Source organism: Melitaea cinxia, chromosome 6 (genome assembly GCF_905220565.1).
Source record: "Melitaea cinxia chromosome 6, ilMelCinx1.1, whole genome shotgun sequence".
In the NCBI taxonomy this organism is placed as follows: domain Eukaryota; kingdom Metazoa; phylum Arthropoda; class Insecta; order Lepidoptera; family Nymphalidae; genus Melitaea; species Melitaea cinxia.
Genome location: NC_059399.1, coordinates 5308939 through 5333955, shown reverse-complemented (window position 1 = coordinate 5333955; position 25017 = coordinate 5308939). Strand labels below are relative to the sequence as shown.

Genomic DNA, 25017 nt, shown 5'->3' with positions numbered 1-25017 from the left:
AAGTTAAGCAAAACTTCGTTTTTGCTAAATAAGGTTCTAATCGTCTTTTATATGGAACTTATTCAAACACGACCAATCGTAATAGTATGTAATGCCATAAATCAAGGAGTATATTATGTAAGTAATAATATACTCCTCGATAAAAAGAATCAGTGTAATGTATCGATACCTCAATTTCCTAAGCTAATCTTTTTATTACTTTACTAGATAGATAACGAGGAAGCTCTTATGGTTATTTACTATGAGTTATCAATTTCAAAAATCGACAATGATGTGACCATATTAAGTATATTGATTTTCTTCTTGCTCACAAAAATAAGTCAATCGTAAAGATCGACGTGCAAAACAGATTAAGGCAGGCGCTACCCGGACTGGTAAACTGGTTTCCGCATAAAATTCACTTCTACGCGATGCATTACTCTGAACCGAGGGCGGTAAGGCAATGGGAGAAGAGAGGGGAGGTTGAGAACGCAGGAGGCGAGCAGCGGTCGACGACCCGCCTCAGGCCCTGCGCTTGCGCACCATTCGACTTACCGCAACTAGGGCCATATCAATCCAAACTAAACTCGATTATGATAGAATATTAATATACTCGTATTACTGACGGAATGGAAGTGAAATTACAGCTCCGAATCCTACTACAGATTATATAAAGATAGATTACTATATACAGCATTGTATAATACAACGGAGGGACGCCTACATTCTTAAGGCAATTGAAGAGGACGCTGACAAAAGTTATTAATTTTTGTTCCCCTTACGTTTTAAATAATGTATCTTAAGACAGACGACACCGCGTAGGAACGAGATCAAGAAGTCGTCAAGGTTGGATCCATTTGTGATGAATTGCCACTTATGATAGTTGGCGACCATTTGTGGTGTATTCTTACCATTCATTCAAGCCAATTTCATATCGAAGACTACATGGAACCACAAATTTAGCAAATTTAATTTTAGAGAAAAATAAGATAAAAGAATTAAAAAAAATCATACACATTTATGTAGTACGCGTATAGTAAGCGTGGGTAGACAAGAATTTTAAAAAACGCCAGGTCAATGATTGAGAGAAACGTTTGAATGGTTGATATACGAATATGCCACTCATAATTATCACTTAACGGGATTCAGAATTTACGATAAATATTTTAACACAATGTGGATTCTTCCAAACTTTCATTTTAATAAAATTGTGACACGTAAAGATAATTTTGTAGTGATCAGTATTCTTTCTTCGTTTATTTGAATTATTAATAGAACTTTAAAATGAGGACAATAAAATGACTGTTCAGTGTTTAAGTAAATCTTGTACGGACAACAGACGCTATTGGTTATAAATTTATTTATAGCAACTTCTTTTAGTAACTATTGTACTTATTTATATCCTTTCCTTACACATTGACGAAGGGATTTACTTTGGATTTATAAAACAATTCAGTTATATTTTTGTTGTTACAGACAGAGAAGACTGAACAAAGATGGCTGTATTCGGATTGGCTTCCGCGGTAGCCGGCTTCGTGAAAGTCCGTTACCTCATTGACAAAGCCGTCATCGACAACATGGTTTTCAGGATGCACTACAGGATAACTTCTGCTATTTTATTTCTATCTTGCATCCTTGTAACTGCTAACAATTTAATTGGTAAGTTTTTAATCATTATTATTTATTCGCATTTTAAATTTCTTGCCTTGTAGAATTTAAATATTTTAGCATAACTTGACACCAACAATACACCATAAATAATAAATCAGCACGCATTTTATAACGTATTCTTAGATTTGAAATTCTTTGAAAGTCAATTTTTTTTAAAGCAAAGAGAAAGTATAAGTTAATTAGGAGTAGTATTAAGTTACTAATTTTCCATTAAAACGTACTAATGTGTTAATACACAAAACTTGCCCGCAATCTATGAACTAATAACCTAGAGATAGGAAAAACTAACAGTTTGTCTGGTCTATCATCTCGCATGTGAGGTAAAGTGAGTCATTTGGAGTTCATTGTTGTTATACCAGACATCTGTAGGTATTATAACAGTTACCCAAATTGAGACGTCACGAGTAAATTGATTGTACACACAAATACTAGAAGGCGTGTACTAAGGTTAAAAGGTGGAAATCATTGAAGCGAAACGAGTCACTGAACTATTGCATGTATAAAAAATGTTGAATATTGATTACAAATATCAACTACAAAAAAATTTTAAAACTACTATTTTACTAACATTCTTAGAAGTTTCATTATGTTGAGAATTGAGATTATTAATTTATTTTTCTATAAGAAAACAAAAATAATTTTTAAATCACAATGTTTTATAATTTATTTAACATTTTTATGCAAAATTATTAGAGATGAAACGGATATCCGGTAACTATCCGGTATCCGGATAGTAATTCAGTATTCTGCCGGATACCGGATAGTAATTCAGTATCCGGCCGGATACCGGATAGTAATTCAGTAGCATTATCATTGGCCTTAGTCCGTCTATTGCAAACGATTTAGACAGTGTCAGACAGACACTGTGTCGCCTAGGACACTCTTCAGGAAAACGCAGAGTTGTCTAAGCTCTGCGCCACCCTTTCGACCTCAATGGCTAGGCCCACAGAAACGACGAGTCCATACGTGTGGAGCCAGTTCGGCTGCAGGAGTCTTTCGCATTTTAAAGCTATGCCACGAATGCTTGTCGGAGACCCGATTCCGGGTTTCAAATGAAGTTTTCCTTCTCCAGGACCCTGATGATTTTGAGCCAGGTTTATCCCTCGGTCACCTTTTACGACCCCCACGGGAAAAAAGGCAAGTGTGTGTGCGATACACCAAACAGCTAAGTTCCGCCGGATATCCGGCGGCCGGATATTCGGCTATTCGGCCACATGGTTGACCGAATATCCGGTATCCGGCCAAAATGCTATCCGTTTCATCACTGAAAATTATAATTTGATCAGACCAAAAAATGTTACATAAAACATTAATTAAAATAAATGTAGATTCGTAACTGCCAGTTGAAATTGTGTTATCAATTTGCCAATAAAATATAGAAATCCGTTATATTTATTAAAGAAAATAAATAAAGCAAATAAAGGAAGCCATTTTATATATTACTAGCTGTGCCCGCGACTTCGTCCGCGTGGATTTAACAAAATAGTTATTGTTCAGTTCGCAGTTATAAAAAAAAAAAAAAAAAAAAAAAAAACGTAAAATAAAAGAAGCCTAAGTTACTCCTTATTTACATCAGTTATCTGCCAGTGAAAGTCCCGTCAAAATCGGTCTCGCCTTTTCAGAGATTAGCCGGAACAAACAAACAGACAGACAGACCAAAATTATAAAAAGTGTTATTTTGGTATATATAACTTCTATATACATACATATGAATTTAGTAAAAAACGGTTATTTTAATATTACAAATAGACACTCCAATTTTATTTATTTGTATAGATTATGATATTAACGTAAAGGGAACTTTTTCACACTGTTACGTTATAATCATATTCGAAGAAGTAATCAGTAAAATTAATCTTACAAAACAAGTTTATTTTTAAGGAGAGAAACAACTTTATTTTTTAAATTTAATGAGATATATATTCAATTTAATGAGTTCGCGCCATTTTTGGCGCGAACTTGTGGAGGCCTATGTTCAGCAGTGGACTGCGATAGGTTGAAGTAATGATGATGGATGAGACGTATAAAGTAACAACAAAGAAATAGTATCGACATTGCATTTGGTTATAATAAGATTATCACGCGGTTTTTTTATAATTCTGCTCATATATACATATAAACAGTTTCTTAATTATATTGTTATGCTACAAATGAGTAATATTCTAAGTTCTAATTTAAGAAGTTGACACATGCGCTTTTGCTTACAGATTTTATATTTTTGTTGTTGATTTCATTAACGTTTTTCATTAACACTCTTTACCTTTAAAGTTTATCAATAAATAGTTATAATCACTTTTCCTTATTTACTTGTAGTTCGTCAGAAATGAGAAATATTTTAGCTACGCTAAACTGAATTCCGTTTACGATCTAGGCATAAAAACTTTGCAATTGTTACTTTAACTGTTAAAACATTTAGATGAAATTAATTCTAGAATTTTTAGGGTTAAATTTATTTCTCAGCTTGCTATTTATTATAAAAATATGTAACAAATTGAGCGCTAACGCAAAAAAAATAGTAGTAAGTTCTTTATCTTTTATAAAGTTCTTGTGTCACAATGTTAGTTACCATACTTATAGGATCCACTTTGTTTTTAATTTTTGTTTTGCCTTTTTGATGACCTACTCTGTTTTGTTTTAATATCTCCTCTACCGCAAGGTTGTCTGGAAGAAATCGCTTACCTAGAGATAAGACCGGCTTTGTGAATAAAATTATTTTGTAAGTTTTATTTTTAAATATTTCTTCTCCTCTGAAACGGCTTGACCGATTTTTATGAAATTTTGTGTGCATATCGAGTAGGTCTGAGAATCAGCCAACATCTATTTTGTTATGGGGGGGGGGGGTTAAGTGGTTAATAATATATATGGCAAAACTACGTTTGCGGGGTCAACTAGTTATCTTATACAATTCTATATTTAATAATATATTCGAAGAAAAATTTACGTATTTATATTAAATATTAATGAGAATGATGAAAAATATGTTTTTTAAGAAACTTTCATTATTTTGGTTGAGTCACTTCAAGGTTCGTTCAAGATAAAATAGACAATTTTCCGTCCTCTATAACATTTTAATATGAATCATCCTTAAGAAAGTATACTAACTGTAGAATCTTTTTACGCTTTTTTATTTAAAATAAATATTCCTACCAAGTTTTATATTTAATATTCTTACCCACATATGTGACATGAAATAATCACGTACAAGTCTGTCAAAAGTTTATTATTAACAGTATGCAGTTTACAATCAGTGCAACGTTGTAATGTTTAATATTATGGCACTACATCTGCAAGCCAGGTGTCGGTAATCAAAATCGCACACGTTGGCGATAAAGCCTATTCTAAACCGTTGCCAAGAGAACTATAAACAACTGTTGCTAAGATAATAATGCAACTAGCTTATGTATATACAGACTGAATATGTTTGAAATTAATCAATTTGAAACACTTCGTTAAATATTTTTGCGTATTTTACCTTAAACTTAAATAGGTAGTTTTTGCAAAACACGCACCTACATATAATGTACCTATTTACTCAGATACACTAACGACTAAATATTTCTTAATTGTATCTCTTGCAGAGATCAAAGTTTTAGTAAACATAAAATAGAATGGACAAAGGTATACGTAATCCTTAACAGTCGATGTTAGGTTTTTATTTTATTTAGCCTACAGGCTTAGTCTTGTAAATATTTATTTCGACTGCGTTTTTCAATAAGAAATTAAATCTTCTATATATATATATATATATATATATATATATATAAATCTCGTGTCACGATGTTATTATTCACAGATATGTAACTTTGTCCAACTTAAAATAAGTATAGGTTATGTTATATTTCGATTAATGACCGCAATATTTTTATTGCAAAATTAAAAAAAATATGGCGGTACGAAGTTCGCCAGGTCAGCTATATATTATATGAACATCTACATGTACATTCCGTATAATATTTTTTTTTAAATTGTATTTTGTATGTACTTTCTTCTATAGTTACCAATTATTTGTATAATTAAGGAATGGTCTCAAAGCACATTTCATTTTATATTCGAAACCATGAAAGATTTTTTTAATGTTTTGCCCATACAAGTATGGTAATGTTTAAATGAAACAGCTGCCTAGTCTTTTAAAGGCCTCATGTTTACCGTGACCTAGAATGAATATAAAAATATTTCGCTAGATATATTACAACAATCCTTACAAGATTAGTAATTGTTTTTAAGCACTTATTGCTTCAAAATAATGTTGTTAAACAAAGCGATTCGTGAGGTTTTACAAAGAGACAAATTTTGTCGAATGCTGAAATAGGCGTTTTATTCACTCTTATCAAGTTCAAACAGGCAAGATCTGATGCTAAATGTCAAATCATGAGTTCAATTTTTTTTTCACCTTTTACAGTATTTGCCACTTCATTTACCTCTTTAAGATTCCAAGATGGAAATTTGCTTCTTAGAACACAAAATGAAACCAATAATCGAAACCGAATTTTACCGGTATACGGAAATTTTTGTTAAGCGACTAAAGAATTTAAAATTCTAAAAGCAGGCTGGTACTAGAATGGGATACATTTTAGAAAACAGATTAAACAATGTGCACAGAACGATTGAGACCACTAGTTGAATACATTTAAAATTTTGTAATTGTGTAATGTGTGTTTGTGTTAATGTGTTGTGTTGTTTGTTTTGTAGTTGTGTTTGTAAGTGTTATTATCCTTACTTCAGTACATTTACAAGCTGTATCGAGTATAGTTCAATCTAGTAGTCTTAGTAACATGCAATAAATTAACCTTATCGCAATACTCGCATTAGTTGGTACCTGTATTTGTAGCAGTCACCGTCGAAGATGACCTAATTTCACACACTGCCTTCACGTGTTCAATGTGCACTTTATTTATGTCATTTGCATCTTTATTGCTTAATATTTGCCTTTGTTATCAGAAGGATATTGTAGCTTGCATATTGTTAGGACACTGCATAATGCATGAATAGATCAATGTTTAGTTAATTTTGATGTGTTTTATTTATGTGTACTAATAAATTATGCATATCACGGTAGTCATCATCGTCATTCCAGCCTATTGCAGTCCACTGCTGGACATAGGCCTCCACAAGTTCGCGCCAAAATGCGTGAACTCATGTGTGTTGCCCATAGTCACCACGCAGGGCAGGCGGGTTGGTGACCGCAGGGCTGGCTTTGTCGCACCTAAGACACAGCTGCCCGTCTTCGGCCTGTGTGTTTCAAATCACGATAGTAGTATCACGATAGTAGCATCGAAAGATGTCTATTAAATTTATAACTTGAATACTTATAATAAAAATATTGTAACCACACATAGAATAAAAAATCTTTAAAAAGAGCATCCGTGACCGACTGTTAATTGCGTCAAATTGTTAAACGCTCAGTCAGCGTTTTATTTAAATCTCAACAGGCTTTCTCTGCTTCCATTTGCCGAACAATAATTCTAAGATAACTCGGTGATAAACGTTCTAACAATGCTAAGTACTCGTTATAGGGCAATTAGCAAACATGCGACTGCTTCAATTGGTACTAATCTTCCAACCATTTATTGAGTTCACGCTAATATTATTTACATCTCAATGAATCTCACTTGAATAAACACAAATCGGATATTTTCAGATTTGTTTCTCCAAATATTGTGTAGATTTATGATAGCCGAACAATAATGTTATATTTGTAAGATAACTCGGTGATAAACGTTCTAACAATGCTAAGTACTCGTTATAGGGCATTTAGCAAACATGCGATTGCTTCAATTGGTACTAATCTTCCAACCATTTATTGAGTCACGCTAATATTATTTACATCTTAATGAATCTCACTTGAATAAACACAAATCATATATTTTCAGATTTGTTTCTCCGAGTATTTTGTAGATTTATGACTCTAATATTCTCTTATTGGTCCTTGCCCTTTAGATAATCTAATTAGTTTACAAATTAAAGTATAATGATCAATACCTACGAGATACGATATCAGTGGTTGGGTTACAGTTATTACTCATTGTTATGCTATAAACAGGCATTTAGATTTATTCACTGACAAATCACATGTAGTTCAATGTCGTTTAACAAATAACAATAAATGGACAATAAACAGGACATACGTGCCTACGTCTTTATGCCATTAGAATGTTATAACCCACAAAAATATGTTAAATTCAATAATATTACGTCGTGTTTGACAACATAAATAATAACAATCTTCAGAATTGCATTTAAATTATTAATTATATACCTATATTATTTAACTTAGTGGCGTTTCTGAGAATTTATAAACGGTATTTCATTGTTATTTTCGAGGAAAAGCATTACTGCAAATTTATGCAAATATACAGCGAAATAAATTTCATTTACAGTTATTAATGTTTAACATAAATTATTAATAAAAGTACAAAAATATAATATTGTTAGTTATTTAAATTATAGATAGTGTAACCCTCAACACGGGCAAGGTGATCAAGTCACGACCGACAATTACGGCAGGTGGGGGCAGCTGTGCTATTAAACCCAACATTAGTGTCATCCGCAATACGCGATACAATGTCGAGGACGCGTGAGAAATCGGTAATACTTCCTCCAATAAGAGATATAGATAGACACAATACAATGCATTTCGAAATGTTAGGGCAATTCCACAGTAAAGTACAAAGTATACATTGACATCAAATTTAGAAGAGGATTAATTCATTTTCTATTGTATTTCAGGTGACCCGATTTCTTGCATCAGCGACGGAGCTGTTCCAGGCCATGTCTTGAACACCTATTGCTGGATTACTTACACGTTCACCCTGCCATATAGCGGTTCTAAAGGAGTCGCTCACCCCGGTCTTGGTAACGACTTTGACGAAGAGAAACGAATTCATTCATACTATCAATGGGTTCCATTTATGCTCTTCTTCCAGGTATGAAAAAAAAAATACTAAAACAATTTATTCACCTGATTTCCTTACGAAAAAATTACTAACTTAATGAAGGCGTTTGTTTATAGCGGATGTGATAAAAACATCTTTAACTACCTGATTATAAAAACTACGACATTTTTAAGCCAGTTGTACGTTTTAAACAAAGAGGGTCACGTAATAGCATTACGGCGTATGATATGTTTGAACAGATGTACGTAATATCTTTTAATACATTTTCAGGGTATTCTTTTCTACATTCCTCACTGGATCTGGAAGAACTGGGAAGAAGGCAAAGTACGAATGATTTCCGAGGGGATGCGAGGAACTATGGCCACTATTGCTGACGATAAAACTAAGAGCCAGGTAAACAGAACTACAATAAATTACAATTGGTCTTAATCTTATTGTCCAAGACTTAAAGCATGTCTTTGAATAGTACATCTATTTATGGCCACTAAAACAGTGTCAGGAGTTATCGGTATTGTTTCGTCTACACTTCCTATATTACTTATGCATACAGACAGGTAAACAAGAACATCTTTAAGTACGCACGAATTCCGTGTTACTGTTGAATTTCATGAGTATAGTAAGCGATTCCATCAATTGGTACAATTAAGATAAGACCTACTAATAAAACTCGATGTCGCTACTGATTGACCTCAGTTCTTAGTTGCATAATGTAATTGGAGAATTTATTAACAATTTATGTTTATGATATATAAGGTAGCAGAAACGATGATGGCATCAATATTTAATGGGCTAAAGTATTTTAATGTATGTTTATATATGTACACTCATAATAAAAGACAATATAAAATTTTTGTTTCAGAATCGCTTGGTCCAATACCTACTTGACACTCTCCATATGCACAACACCTACTCTTTCGGTTACTTCTTCTGCGAATTCCTAAATTTTGTCAATGTTGTGAGTATGACACGATAATTTAATGAACTTTTGTCAATTGCTAATTGAATAAGAACCCAATATATACAAAAAATTATGTGTGTAGGTTGGAAACATATTTTTCTTGGATACTTTCCTCGGCGGCGCATTTTTATCCTATGGAACTGATGTGGTTAAATTCTCTAATATGAATCAGGAACAACGCACTGACCCAATGGTAATAAACATAGCATTTATCATCTTAATCTACTTTAACATAGAAAAAAAAAATTAACCTATGTATTTTTTTCAGATCGAAGTATTTCCTAGAGTCACAAAGTGTACTTTCCACAAATACGGAGCTTCTGGAACAATCCAGAAACACGACGCACTTTGTGTTCTCGCTCTAAATATTCTCAACGAGAAGATATTCATTTTCCTTTGGTTCTGGTGAGCAATCATTTATAAATCAATCTGTTTTTTTTTTTCAATTAATTGCTTGACCTTAGCATGCATTTAAATATAAAAGCCTTTGAGACGTTTATATCACCTAATGGTAATTATAAATAACCTTGATTCGGTGAACGAACCGACTTTGGACTAAATTATTGTTCCATTGTTGCTTTAAAGTTTTATTTACATAGTTTTTTCTAGTATAACAAAACCTTATATTTTCTAATAATAATGTGTTATTTTTATATTTTCAGGTTTATTATTCTTTCCGTTGTTTCTGGTTTGGCTCTAGTTTACTCAACAGCTGTCATTCTTTTGCCAAGTACCCGCGAGACTATTCTTAAAAGACGATTCCGATTCGGATCTCCCAATGGCGTTGAAGCTCTCGTTAGGAAGACTCAGGTCAGCTACAAACTATTTAGAATAATTAAGAAGCAAAAAATCTATGCATTTTCTTTTAGTTGTTAAAAGTAATGAACCTAAGTAATGATGTATTATATTTTAGGTTGGGGACTTTCTTCTGCTGCATTTGCTGGGACAGAATATTTCGCTTCGTGTATTCGGTGAGGTGTTAGATGAACTAGCCCGTCGACTTCATCTCGGCTCTAACCCGCCATCGGCACCTTCTACGCTAGAAATGGCACCGATATATCCCGATATCGACAAGTTCTCTAAGGAGAGCGAGACGTAGAGTAGTGAAAATTTAATATGTAGTAATATACCCACACGATTATATCAAAAATAATGAAAGAAACTACTCTAACGCGTTGTTTGAGAATTGTCTGCTTGTTGATCTTCTAGCCTTGTTATAACTTCCACGCTGAGTTCTCAAATTTGTTTTAGAGCTATATAGATACAAAATGGGGTATATTGAATAAAAATCGTGTATAAAGCGGTTAATATTTCAGCAGTAAGTGTACATTGACTATACAACTTACTAAAGTTCATGACATTCCTGTTTTATAATAGGCGATACTAGTTTTTACAAGCCGTATTTGCCTTAGCGAAGCGTTAGCTTTCAAACTCAGGGTCTCAATAAATATTAAGACATTTTTGAAATTTTTTAATTAGTTAAATGTTTGTATTCGAAGAAAATTTGATGCATGTATGAACTTTTTGATATATGTTAAATTGAATGAATTTATTGTTGTTTTTATATCAAAACGCTAAAGACTGCGTAGACTAATTGGTTTGAAAAAGATGAATTCTAAAATAATTACGTTTAATTAATTAAGTATGTGTATATTGTATACGAATATTCAGTGTATACACTATGTCAAACATTTTTAATAAAATAGGTATAATGAATGATACTTGTGATAAGGTTAAAAATGACGTTATATCATTTATGAAAAGAATGGCATACATATCAGAAGCTCAACATTTCTGTCATATTAAAAAAAAAAATCTTTTTATTTTACAATATGACAGTTGAATACATCTAATTTTGATGTATTAAGGTATTATAAATCATTTGATATAACCTCCTACTAGTAGAAAGACAAATAATAAAAAAGGCAATAGAGAAGTACAAACAGTTTCTTTTGTAAACATATGTAACAGTTTGACTTGCCTTTTAATAGTATACATAAACGTATAGGTTAAGAAATTTGGTGCAAAAGTCAAGGTGTTTAATCTGTAGAAGATATACTCGTTACACTCAAATATTAGTGCCATTTAACATATACTTTTCGAAAATTCCTCGCCAGATATGCATTTTCGTAATAAATGTCTCGTAACTACAGATTTTCATCATTCCATAAGAATTGTATTCCTTTTAATACATTTAGTTTAGATTTAAATGGCTATTACAGTCATCTAAGCCATATTCATTAAATAAGATCGTATAATACTGGACTTCACGAATCTCGTTATAAAAATAGCATAATAAGCTCTGTTGTATTGCTATTACAATGTTTTAACTGTGTATTGTAATTAAACTAGATATAATTCATTTATTCCGTACTCTTGGTACATACATGTTATTATAGTACATTTTACTTTTATCTAGCTTTTTTTTTCTTAGGATCATCGATTAATATTAAGGTTAAAACATTTAATTCGACCCACTGAAATGTAAATTAGTTTTTAATCAACATATATAAGATTTTCAAAGGATCCTATTTAGCATTCCGATATCATGAAATTGTAAGAACTTGCCAGACTATTGTAATTGCATTTTTGGTTTTAGCCTTTTAATTAAACAAATCAATAAATGCGATTTATTCTTTATTTTAATAACCCTTAAAACAACAATGTCTCTCCATCGCTTTAAACCTTAATACAATTGACTTTACAAAGATTCATATTTGGAAATATTAATAAAAATTTAGAATATTTTATTTGCTTACTTAAAAAAAATATCATAATCCAAATTAATCAAATATTTCTTAATTATTGTAAGTATTTTTACTTCAATATCAAATAAATATTACACAAAAAGCCATTTCAATATTCAACTAAAATGAGAACTGGCATTGAAGTATGCACTGCTCGGATTACTGTAATGCATACTCATTCTCTACGCCTCTAGTAACTTTACAAATCAAGGAAAAAATATCTTTATTAAAATTACAGATAACTATTTTTCAAACCAGCTTTAATATTTAAATTATTAAATTGGTACAACTACCATGACCACCATAATATATAGACATATATAAGTAATACATAAATAAATGCACTTAATATTATTTTATTTTGTACTGTTAGTAATTATACTAAACAAAGGCCATGCGATAAGTAAAGTATGCATAAAATACCATAGTCATTATTAATAGATTAGCTTTGCACTTTATACCAGCACAAGTTGATCAAATAATATAGATGACGACACAGTGATCTTCGAATTCTTAGACGTTTTTTCTAGGAAAAAATTCTTGTATCAATAAAATATTGATATTTGAAAAATCTGTATAGATATCTCATTAACACAAATATTTTTGTTATTTTTTTTTTTTTGTTTTGTTAAAGTTTTTTGTTCAATTTCAAATCAACTCACGTAAAAATACTTTTTTGTAATATTGTAAAGTGATAATTATTATACTTATTCAGTGCGAATTATTCGTACGGGTATAGCTAGTTTTAATTACATTACAAATTTAGAATTTCTCAACTTACAATTTACCCTATTGAACATAGCGAATTTATATGTGCATCTATATATTTCTTAGACATGTTGTGTGTATTTCCTTGATTATTGTATTATATTTTTTTAAATAAATTCTAGTTGCAGAGTCTTTAAACGTTTACCTATTCAATATATAATTTTATTTCATGTTTTAAAAACTAAGTTCTAGTAAAATAAAGCCATTAAACCTAAAAATAAATAAAAAAACTAACCATTATAAATTCCATCATAATAGTGTACCCATGCATGTAATAATAAATAAAATTTTCACTGACCTGTTACCCCAGTCTAGTTTTGCGACCAGTTTCAGTCGCAAGGCCCTAGTCTGATCTTGGGTCAAAGTCCCAGCGAGTAAGGCCCTGCGACCGCTAAGAAGTTCACGCATCACCTTCGCTACTGCACTGAATCTGTACGTTTCTCGTTCCTATGGATTTTAGAAAAATTACAGTTTTTTTTTTAATATGTGTTATGTTATTGTTTTTGATCGTTATGATCACGATTCAGCCTGTTACACTCTTTCTCCACGTAGCAGAAGGATAGGAGCTTAAGTCATCACGCTGCTCCACAGCCGGTTGGCGGATATATTCGATACAATAAATAGTGATGACTATCAGGTGTTTATAACATCTGGGACCGACAACTTAACGTCACAAAGTGGGAAAACCTACAAGGACAGACAACTAAACTGGAAAAATATATTCGTATAAACAAAAATATCCACTCCGAGCGGGAATAGAACCCGCGACTCCGGTGGTTTCATGCCTACACGACACACGCACCGTTACACCAGAGTGATCGTTACACCAGAGCGGTCGTCACACCAGAGATATGTATATACTTCATAACATTAGTACCTCTTTTATTTATTTATTTAATAAAAAGGTTTACCTACAGTGTTTGTACTAATACATTCATAAAAGTAAAAAAAACTAACACTAAACACAAAAACTAATTAAAGGTAAACACAGCATGCAAGTACTTATACAAAAAAAAAAAAAAAAAAAAATTAAACAATTTTCCGAATATCAGTCAGTACCTATCTGTCACTGTATGCTTTCACTACAATCTACTAGTCACTATTGGTGAAACTTGGTCAAATAAAACAAGCTCTTCACGTGATTAAAATTCGTGCTGAATATGTCAATACTAGTGCTATAGTGGTTGACTATCCTACAGAGTCTAGGGATAGCGGAGTTGGCTTCTAGGACTGTACGCCGAAGTGGAAGGTAGAGGGGTGTTATAGGTTTTTGTGGTCACCTACGAGGGACTCTAAAATTAATTTTTTGTAACAGTGGCGGACAATCTATTTTATTATTAACTAGCTTCTGGATGAAATTAAAATCTATGTATTCAAATCTTTCGGTAATAGACGGTATTTTAAAATACTTTAACCGCTCGTTGTAAGGCTTTAACATTTGTCACTCTCTGCGAGCAGGTAAGGTGCCACATAAACTTTTTCTGAATCCGTTCAATTCGAGGCATATGTACAGCATAATATGGACGCCATACTACGCTAGCATACTCCAACAGGCTTCGGACAATACTAAAATAGAAAGTTATCCTTGTTTTGGGTTTCCCTAAGGCTCTTCCATTTCTAATAATGAAGCCCAAGATCCTCGATGCTCTCTTTACAGTATCATTAATATGTGGGACAAAATACATCTTTTTGTCGAAAATAACACCTAAATCTCTAACCGAATCATTTTCCTTCAATTCAACACCACCAATATGATACTGGGTTCGTATGGGCTGATGAATAATGTTGAAATTTCTATCACTTCATTCAGCCTATCGTAGTCCACTGTTGGACATATGCCTCCACAACTTCGCGCCAAAAATGGCAAGAACTCATGTGTATTGTCCATAGCCACCACACTGTCTCCCGTCTTCGGCCTATGATTTCAAACTAGCACTTGGATGGTTATCCCGCCATCGGTCGGCTTTATAACTGGAACTGTGTTATCCCTTAGTCGCCTCTTTATTCACGGGAAGACAGGGGGGTGGCTATATTCTTTAGTGCCATAGCCACACAACTAATCATATGATCTTCTGTAAAGTCGAGGTACTTCCCCAGTCAGGCTCATCCAGGTTCTAAGCATTAAAAAAAATTTCTACGGAATTGAAAATCACGCAACTAAGATAGCAAGGCATCAGGCTATTACATTAAAAAGATCTAGCTTATTAGGTATACACATCCATAATACGAGTGGTAAGAAAGAATATCGCAACGAATACTGCCAAATTCAAAGCACTATATATTAAATCTAATTAAGGTTCAAGAACTAAACGTAGGTAAGTTAAAACATTCAAGCTATCAACTATGGGTTAAAGGAATACGAGTTTTTTTTTCACTAGTCTCTTGCATTTCCTGCTTAAAGTATCATGTTTTACTATTAAGTACAGTATGCCGCAGTGTAAAGGTTTCTCTAAAACGGTTAGGCAACTTAATTAACATTTAAAGTTATTTCATTAGGGTTTCTGTAATGATTATCCCTTTTCAAGCCATCTATATAGCCATGTATAATATAACAGAAGGAACAAATCAATATTGTTTACTTATAAGAATATAATTGTGTTTGCTCGCAAACGAAAAAAAACCGACTTCAATTACATCGACGAGTAATACAACGTAGATCGACGAAAAAATAGTCAAGTACTACGCGTTATCAAAGATTACTCAAAAAGTAGTTATCAGATCTCGATAAAATTTATATGTGACCACATGATAAACATCAGCTTTCGATTAAATCAAAAATTATCAAAATCGGTATACCCAGTAAAAAGTTATTGCGGATTTTCGAGAGTTTCCCTCGATTTCTCTGGGATCCCATCATCAGATCCTGGTTTCCTTATTATGGTACAAAACTAGGGATATCCTCTTTCCAACAAAAAAAGAATTATCAAAATCGGTACATCTAGTAGAAAGTTATACGGTATAATACAACGTAGGTCGACGAAAAAAGCGTCAAGTAAAAACGCATTATTAGATATAACTCGAAAAGTAGTTATTAGATCTCAAATAAATTTAAATGGGACCAATTGGCACACACCACCTCTCGATTAAGACAAAATTTGTCGAAATCGGTCCACCCGGTCAAAAGTTCTGATGTAACATACATAAAAAAAAAAAAAAAAATACAGTCGAATTGAGAACCTCCTCCTTTTTTGGAAGTCGGTTAAAAACTGTAATAAATCCAATTCTTAACCATTGAAAATATAAAAAAAAACATTGACGGCATAAAACATTACTTCGAAAAATCTTCCACTGTACGCTTCATCCTTTAATATCCTTCTGCTGGGCATAGGCCTCTTTCCGCATATAGGAGAAGGATCAGAGTTTAATCCACCACGCTGTTCCAATGGGGGTTGGCGGATGTAATATTCCCTACTGTGAATAACGATCGCTATCTGTACATAACAACAACCGGGACCAACGGCTTAACGTGCTCTCCGAGGCACAGTAACACCTAACATATTTTGAGTATATACTACGAGCTCTTTTATAAAATAAAAGACAAAATATAGCGAATGAAGTTGCAAGTACAGCTAGTTATAAATATGGCTAAAACGATTATTTTTCATTTAAATTTATATAATATTAGTAAAAAATAGAACTGAAAAAAATTAACATGATCTTTTTTTGTAATATTATGAAAAGGTGCTTACAATGTAATCCTTACTTTTTACTGCAGTGTCGTTACATTATTTTTTATTAGACATCTTTAGACTTGGTTTATTAATCAACACGAAGCAGAACTATATTTCCTTAAGGGGCTACCCGGCCGAATTTACTGTTTTTACATTCCTTATAGTATGCTTGAACGTTGAATAAACAATAAAGTTCTAAAGACAATATTTTAGCTTGATAATTGATCTGTAATTGTGTCTACTGATATATTGAAAAATTTACCTTATCACGAGAAAATGAATTTTTCGTGAACGCTTTTCTCGGTCTAAAATCCGTATAAACTCGCTAATTATGCAACGCATAGACATGAAACTTTAACCAGTAGTGAATAATGCATTACTCTTCAATACTGTCTGCCAATTTTTCAATTAAATAGATAATTTTTGAGAAATCTGTAATATTGAATTTCGTAAGTAAACCGGGCAAGCGGGTGTCTGCGCGGGCGACGAGGAGCATTCGCCTCTCGGCCGTTGTATGAGGAGCTTGTGTCGTTTGATGCGACGCGCGCGCATTTATTGTTTATTATTTTAGTTTTATTGACCCCACAATTTTGACATTTGTGTGATAGGACACTGTAGACACTTTAGTTTTACAAGTGAACGAAAGGACGCATTTACTTATTTGCTTGTGCAAATACTGTTTATTTAGTTTTATAAGCGAGCGAAAGGACGAAATAACTACCTATTTGTTTACTTGTGTAAATTGAATATGCCGAAAGTATCAAAAGTGAAATGATATCAGCAACAAAGGCTCACGGAAATAAAAATCGCAGTGTAAGTACTTAATTACGTACTGATTTTTTATCGTAATTTTATATTGTATTGTAAGTTTATTACAATACAATAGAACGTATTAATAAAATTAATATAATATCAATTAAATTTACTAAAATTTACAATATAAATAATCATCTTATTTTATTTACAGAGCTCAAAGAAAAAGACACGTACTACAACAACTCGATGGAAATATAGAAAACCAAGATTTAACTTCAGAAAATTGTCAACTTCGAACTTGCGATGTCACACAGTAAGTAAAATATGCTAAGAGTCACACCGCATTATTAGACACTTCCTGACTGGGCTTTGCGGACTTGGTGCGGTTATAAAAAAAGTAAATCGGTATGTGAACCCGACTGCTTAAATCGCTGTGAGTGATTTAAAATCAAGTCCAGTATTCAGTATAGGAATCTAGATTGAGTACTGGACTTGTTTATCTTTCTTTTCAGTTTTTATGCAGTCGGTTTTTATTTATTTCTTTTAATTTCCTTTTTTTACTTAGAATTAGTTTAAATGAAAAATGAGTACCTAGCCAGGAAGTGACATTTTAATCGTAGGCATCGATTAAGTAATAGTAATATAGTATACATAATAGTTTTGTGTGTTATATGTATGTGTGTATGTAATTAAGTATGTATGTATGTATGTATGTTATATTGTGTATTCTTTTTGTCTTTATTCATACTATCTAATGAAATGACAGACCTACTTATAATCGACGAATAAAGTATTTGTATATGTATATTATTTATGAATGTATGTTTAAGTGTGTCAAACATACCTATATAGTACCAAAAAAAATGCAGCAATAAGTGTACTAGTATTTGTTTGCGTGGATGTGTGTGTAGATATGTGTCTTTGTGTTATCTTAATTCAATGTGTACAAAATGTAAAATATGTTATTATCTTAGTAAATGTATATTTTTTTCTAGGACTACCTTCAAAAAAGTGCCACAAGGTCTAGATTTAACTACGCCTATGGCACATAAGAATAAGTTTGCAGAGTCAACTAATGGGTTTAATTCAACCTATTGTCAGGGATTAGAAAGTGAAGAAAAAGAGGTATTTCCATTTTAGTTATCACTGTATTATTTTACCTTTCACATTTTCTTTCTGGTAAACAAATAAAATATGTGTTCAACTTTTTGTTCTCGATTCAGTTATTTTTTTAATTTCAGTATACTGTTACTACGGAACCGGAAGAAATTATATCCGATAAACACGTCGGAAGGAAGATTGTGGCCATATCTCAATTCAAAAATTACTCAACTTTTGTAAACATGGCCATCTAGCGTATTCATCGAATGATATAATACTAACAGGAGAAAATCAAAATAGTCTAATATCATTATTTACTTTTCATTGTAAAATGTATAACGTAACTCTTACAATCGAAAATGATATCTGTGAAGACAATTATTTAAATTTGAATGCATGTGCAGTAGCTGGTACCATCGCAATAGGATGTGGCCGGTCACAACTTGAAGAAGTGTTGTCAGCTATAAATTTGCCTAGTTTCACTGAAAATACATACGACCACAATCACAAGGTTATTGGCAAACATCGTCATCTCATTGAGGTGAAATGTCCCATTACAGCGCATAGAATCGGCATAGACGAAGCTATTAGGAAGAAAAAAATAACCGTCTGGAAAATAAATAAGAATGGTCAATACCACATTAACAAAAATTGGTATTACCAAATTCAAGGTCAATTACATGTAACACAAAGCAAAAAATGTATATATGCGGTATGGGGCAGTGAAAATGAATCGCTTAGTATCGAAATTATTAATAAAGACGATAATTTTTGGCAGAAGGAAATAAAACAAAAGTTGACAAAATTCTATATTGACTGCATACTTCAAAAACTGATTGATCCGAACACATTATTTAAGAAATATACTCAAATAAAAGCAAAAATGTAACCGATTCATATTTAAAAATAAAAATCACAATTTTAAATCAATGAGTGTATGTTTAATCATGTGTACTCAATATAATAATTGTGTTTGCAGGCAAACGAAAAAAAACCGACTTCAGTTATATCGACAAGTAATAAAACGCAGGTAGACAAAAAATTAGTCAAGTAAATACGCATTATCAAAGATTACTCCAAAAGTTGTAATCAGATCTCGATGAAATTTAAATGTGACCACATGATAAACATCGGCTTTCGACTAAATCAAAAATTGTCAAAATCGGTACATTAAAAAGTTATGCGGATTTTCGAGTTTTCCTCGATTTCTCTGGGATCCCATCATCAGATCCTAGTTTACTTATCATGGTACCACACCTAAGATATCTCCTTTCCAACAAAAAAAAGAATTATCAAAATCGGTCGATAAACGACGAAGTTATCCCCGAACATACATAAAAAAATATATACGGTCCTCCTCCTTTTTTGAAGTCGGTTAAAAAGAGTAGGATTTTTTTTAATTTATTCGGCCTGCTGACTAGTGGTCTCTTTACAATCGACTATTTGGCTAGTCGGCCAAAGCTATAATCAGCACATCTATACTAATTAAATTACTTACCAACAAATAGATATCCAGGTATTTCTTTTTAGTCCATCCCTAATTGCAAATTAACTCTGTAGCGTATTTAAAGAATTTGCAAAGTTAGTATTCATATATATTTAGAAGTGAATTATAAATAAAATATATTTAGGTATTTTAATCTGTTTGCGTTATCAACTCTCGGCCTATAAAATCGATTGATAACTGCGCGTTGTAATAATACGCAACAAATCCGCTAGATGTCTTATTTTACCTCACGCGCTTAAATACGTAAAAGTTGTCAGGTGAAGAGCGGGAAGGGGGCGGTCAAGCGAGTTGAAACGCCCGAGGTCATTCAGATAGGGTACGCCCTTAAGTAATTTCTTTATTATAGTTCGGTCTAGTAATATAAATACGTATTGTACACTTGATTAATTTATTAAATTATTTTACTTTAAAAAAAATACTTGATAATTCTTGATTTGAATTGTTAAAAGTTTTTTGTATCATTCAAAAAGTGATGTTTGTCATTTAAACTGATAATTATTTTACGACCAAGACAGCAAACACAATAAAAACTACTCAATGCTTTACTTCCTCATCCGCGAGAGAAAAACAATACTTCACTACAAGTTAAAAGATGACGTACAAATATACTATATAATACAAATGACGTACGTAAAATAGGAAAAGAATTATTTCAACGCCCATTAGTAGCATAGCAAAAGTATGATTCAGATTGTAACAAACAAGGAGATTAGTCAAGAAGTAAATTTTTCTTTGTAAACAATGTACAATACAAGGTGCAAGAAATGGATATGCTTGTTTTAAATTTATAGCATATATATATTACCGACATAGATATAAGTCTAAGTCGGCAAACAAGCATACGGCTCACATGGTGGTAAGCGATTACCGTTGCTTATAGACGAGACGCCTGCAACACCAGAAGCATCGCAAGCACGTTGCCGAACCTATCCCCAAACTCCCCCAGGAGCTCTGGTCACCTTACTCACAAACAGGAACACAATACTGCTTGAAAACAATATTATTTAGCTATGGTTTTCTGTGAGGTCGAGGTAATACCTGTCGGGTTGCTCCATATTTTGAGCAGGAAATTTCCTGCTATGCCTACCTCAGTTGATGGGTTCGATTCCCGCTCGTGATCGATATTTGTATTTGTACGAATATACCTTTCCGGTTTGGATGTCTGTCCTTGTGGGTCTGCACTGTGCCTCGGAGAGCTTGTTAAGCCGTCGGTCCCGGTTATTATCATAAATACTTGATAGCGATCGTTACTCATTGTACTCAACTTATCTGCTAAATCGCAGAAGAGCAGCGTGCTGGATTAAGCTCCGATCTTTCTCCTACATGAAGATGCCCAACAATGGGATATTACAAGCTGAATACACAGTATACAACTTTATTGCACACATTACAAAAATACAACATTTAACAACATTTAAAAACATAAAAAGTCTAGTTGTATACTTACCACATATAACTTCTTCCAAAGTCGAGCCCATTCTCTCAAAACACAAGCAATTTCTCGGACAAGTGGATCATCTTTGAGTTCAGCGATTGCCGAAGCACCAGTTCCTTTTACGGTACATGGTCGAATAGAAACAACACAAGCGGGAAATATACCCCAGGCTGATCTGTTTTTAGTACTAAAGCCTCGAAACCAAGCTGTAAACACAATAAATACAATATATTCTAATACTGAAAAGTGGTAGGGTTTAGACCCTAAACAAACATGATAAATCATAGTAAAATGCAATTTATACTAATAATTGCGACCCACCCCCGCTTGGCACGGGTGCAATGCTGCTACTATCAACAACAAAGATATGTTAGACACCTCTAAAATTATCAGTATGCTACCATATTATGCATGTATTATACATGTAAACCTTTCTCTTGAATCACTGCTCAGCCATTTCAGAGATTAGCCAGAACAAACAGACACAGGTAAAAATTGTAAAAAAAATGACATTTATCATATATGTACATCCATATGCATGTAGTAAAAAGCGGTAATTTTAATATTACCAACAGACACTATAATTTTATTTATATGTATAGATATTCATTCATCTATCACAATTACTATTTTGTGTTTTATATTCTTATGTTTTGTATTATTATATTAATGATATGAAATTGATGATAGTAATTTTATTTTATGAAGTTAATAAATATGCCTGTAATCTTTGTTGAAATCTGCTAGCTTGTGTATAGAAAGTAGAAACCATTTTTAGGCACTTTATAGAACTTATAGCTAAATACAGAAATAATTTCAGCTTATTAATTATTAATATTTTTAGATTAATTAATCATTTAAATATACATTCTTTTCCACAAACAACACGAACAAATACATTTTGTTAACTTAGCTTAATTTTATTAATCTTAATTAATTTCAACACTATAGTTATATATTTTTTTATATGACGTAAGAAAACAAATTGTTGAACTAGCTATAGTTACAATTATGTTGTTAATTTGATTTCTTCATAATTATATTACACATTAAACAATTTTATAAATTTTAAGTTACAGATGTCACTACAATGCAATAGCATAAATATCTGACCTCATGTATTTTTAAAACTTTCTACAATATTCATAGAAATAATTGTAACTCATACACATTATAGCCTTTTCAAGGCTAATATTTGTGTATGTCAAGCGTTATCTTTATCATGCCTTTGTTTGCAAATGACTTAAGAATAAACAATATTTAAACGAGCTATTTTTATTTTTAGCATTTTAATAACATTACCTCCATGCTCTTCCAATATTTGTACTGTTTCACCGATCTCAAGTGGTAATCCTGATCGAACATCTCCTTTCCAATTGTAAACAGCTAAAACAAACAACATAGCAATGTTGAAAAGTAAACAAGTTATATTTATAGAATATATGACTTAATTACAATATATTTAGAGTATAATATGATCAGATACTGTGATTCCGAGTACAGTTAGCATACAACAGAATATTTGTTCAGACAGTAATAATGTGTCCAATAATTCTCAAGACACAAGATCTACAAGTAATGAAAACCTCTAATTTGAACAAACTTTCATTCAAATTTTCCACTAAATTTTATTTCTATTGTTTAATATAATAATAATTATTATTATCACTATCGTTTAATATAATAATAATAATTATTATCACTATCATAATATTAAGCTTCTTACAAATTCTTAAAGATTAACTGTAATTGTTACATTTTTATAAAAATGTTAATGAAACAAAATTTATACATCCGAAAGATAATTTTCATTACCAAAAAAGTAAATATTTAAAAGAATATATATCGTAAAACATTATTGTTATAAAATAAACAATCTCCTTTCTATTAGTAATAAAACTTTTTATCTAGTAAATGTCATGCGCGCTGGATCTAAACGTTAAATGTTATCTAATAGGTTAGAAAGGAATGAAGAAATTCGGTACATTTTTAAAGTTTTACTTTAAAAATGGGAAAAAGCAACTTAAGCCACGAAAATTTTTTTGTTACATTTATGATCCTTATACAGTATCAGTAAGAGTAGCACAAAATTGGTTTAAGCAGCCAGAATTGATTAACAGCAAAGGTGTAGTTTTATATCACAACAACACCTGGCCAAATTTTATCTGTAGGCACTCAACAAAAATTGAGAGAGTTTGACAGAAAGTCTTAATGCATACACCATATAGCACCAATTTTGCACCCTTATAAATTTCCATGTTTCAGTCTTTTCAAAATTCTTTAGGTAGTGTTAAGTTAACATCAAGAGAGGATTATCAAAACTACATGTGGCAGTTTTTTTATGAGAAGTCACTACCTATGAGATAGCGGCAAGTTATCGAATACAATGGTACATATATATTAAAATTAGTGTAAATAAATTTTGTAAAATCTTACCTTGAATTTCTGTATAAAAAACAAAGAATCTTTTTCCCCTAGCTACTATTTTAATAAGTTATAATTAAACTCTAGAAGGCCTTTAAGTTATAAATAATTAGAAAATGAAATAAAATACATAAATGTGTTTCGTACAATAGCAGAGAAGGCAAAAATACCAACAATCCCTTTTTTATAAATGAAAAAAGGTAGAATGTTATTTTAATAAAATAAAAAAAATATCGCTATAATTTACAGATACTAATAAATCAAGTATGATAAAATTATATCAAAATTCTAATAATTTTCATTTAAGAATTTATACACTGCATCCGTTTTGTTTTTGTTTTTTTTTCTTGTTTATGACATTAACAAGAAAAAATCTTGTTTTAATTTTTAAACAACAGCATTTTTATAAAATCAACAAGAGCGAATTAAGTGTTATTATACATAATGCAAAAAAATAATAATTTGTTTTGTTTCCTTATATACAAAGAAATACTAATTATATAGTCATGTTTGACTTAGTTACAGTTAGAAATAAAACAAAAATTATATTAAGTACTTCATATACAAAAGTACATATATTTTCGGTAATATTGCAGCTTCGGAAATAATTTATTAAAAATTCATAACATGTATTTACATTTCCTGTTAAATCGTGCAGGATGTATTGATGATTGAATTAAAACGTCAAAACTTACCGACAGCCAGTTTTGGAGATTTCGAAGGAATCCACATTTTGAAATATTCCTGTACCGAATAAAACCAATCGGTTTTTTAATTATCACTAAATCATCGTATTGTCTTTAATAAAAATAAAACACAATTTTTATAATGAATCTGCGACCAGATAGCTATTATTTTTTAGGCTGCATGATTTATATTGACTTGGAATCGTAGTTTTTAAGCTTTCATCATTTATCTTTCACTGTGTTGCTAGCTGATTATTAAAATCAATTCGATAATAAGGTGTAAAGAAAAAAAAAAACTCAGTAGGAATTAAATAATTTTAAAGAAATTTCCGATGTTGCTTTAAGTAATTGGACCGCCTATTGTACTTCATAATACTTTACTATGCTTTTGTTCGATGTAATATTTTTGTTTTCTTGTACA

General features: G+C 31.7%; 2 protein-coding genes and 1 long non-coding RNA gene across 3 annotated transcripts in view; 2 read left to right on the top strand and 1 right to left on the bottom strand.

Annotated features, from left to right (window-relative positions):
• Positions 1-24787, bottom strand: part of LOC123654230 (dedicator of cytokinesis protein 3) — a 70849-nt gene extending 46062 nt beyond the window's left edge. Inside the window, exons 1-4 of the mRNA XM_045590146.1 lie at positions 24606-24787; positions 22789-22872; positions 21499-21692; positions 13315-13463 (exon numbers count right to left, since the gene is read on the bottom strand). Coding sequence (XP_045446102.1) covers positions 13315-13463; positions 21499-21692; positions 22789-22872; positions 24606-24642 — 464 coding nt within the window. The 5' untranslated portion in view covers positions 24643-24787. The remainder of the gene's footprint in view (positions 1-13314; positions 13464-21498; positions 21693-22788; positions 22873-24605) is intronic.
• On the top strand, positions 1476-12130 carry LOC123654231 (innexin inx3). Its single transcript, XM_045590147.1, has 8 exons — positions 1476-1638; positions 8377-8573; positions 8814-8936; positions 9403-9498; positions 9584-9694; positions 9770-9906; positions 10164-10311; positions 10415-12130. Exons 1-8 carry the CDS (start codon positions 1476-1478, stop codon positions 10598-10600), a joined length of 1161 nt encoding a protein of 386 aa, XP_045446103.1. The 3' UTR covers positions 10601-12130.
• On the top strand, positions 17676-18840 carry LOC123654233. The gene is made up of 3 exons (XR_006743214.1): positions 17676-17756; positions 18439-18568; positions 18685-18840. It is a non-coding gene; the product is annotated as an uncharacterized LOC123654233 (long non-coding RNA).
• Positions 24788-25017: the final 230 nt, after the last annotated feature.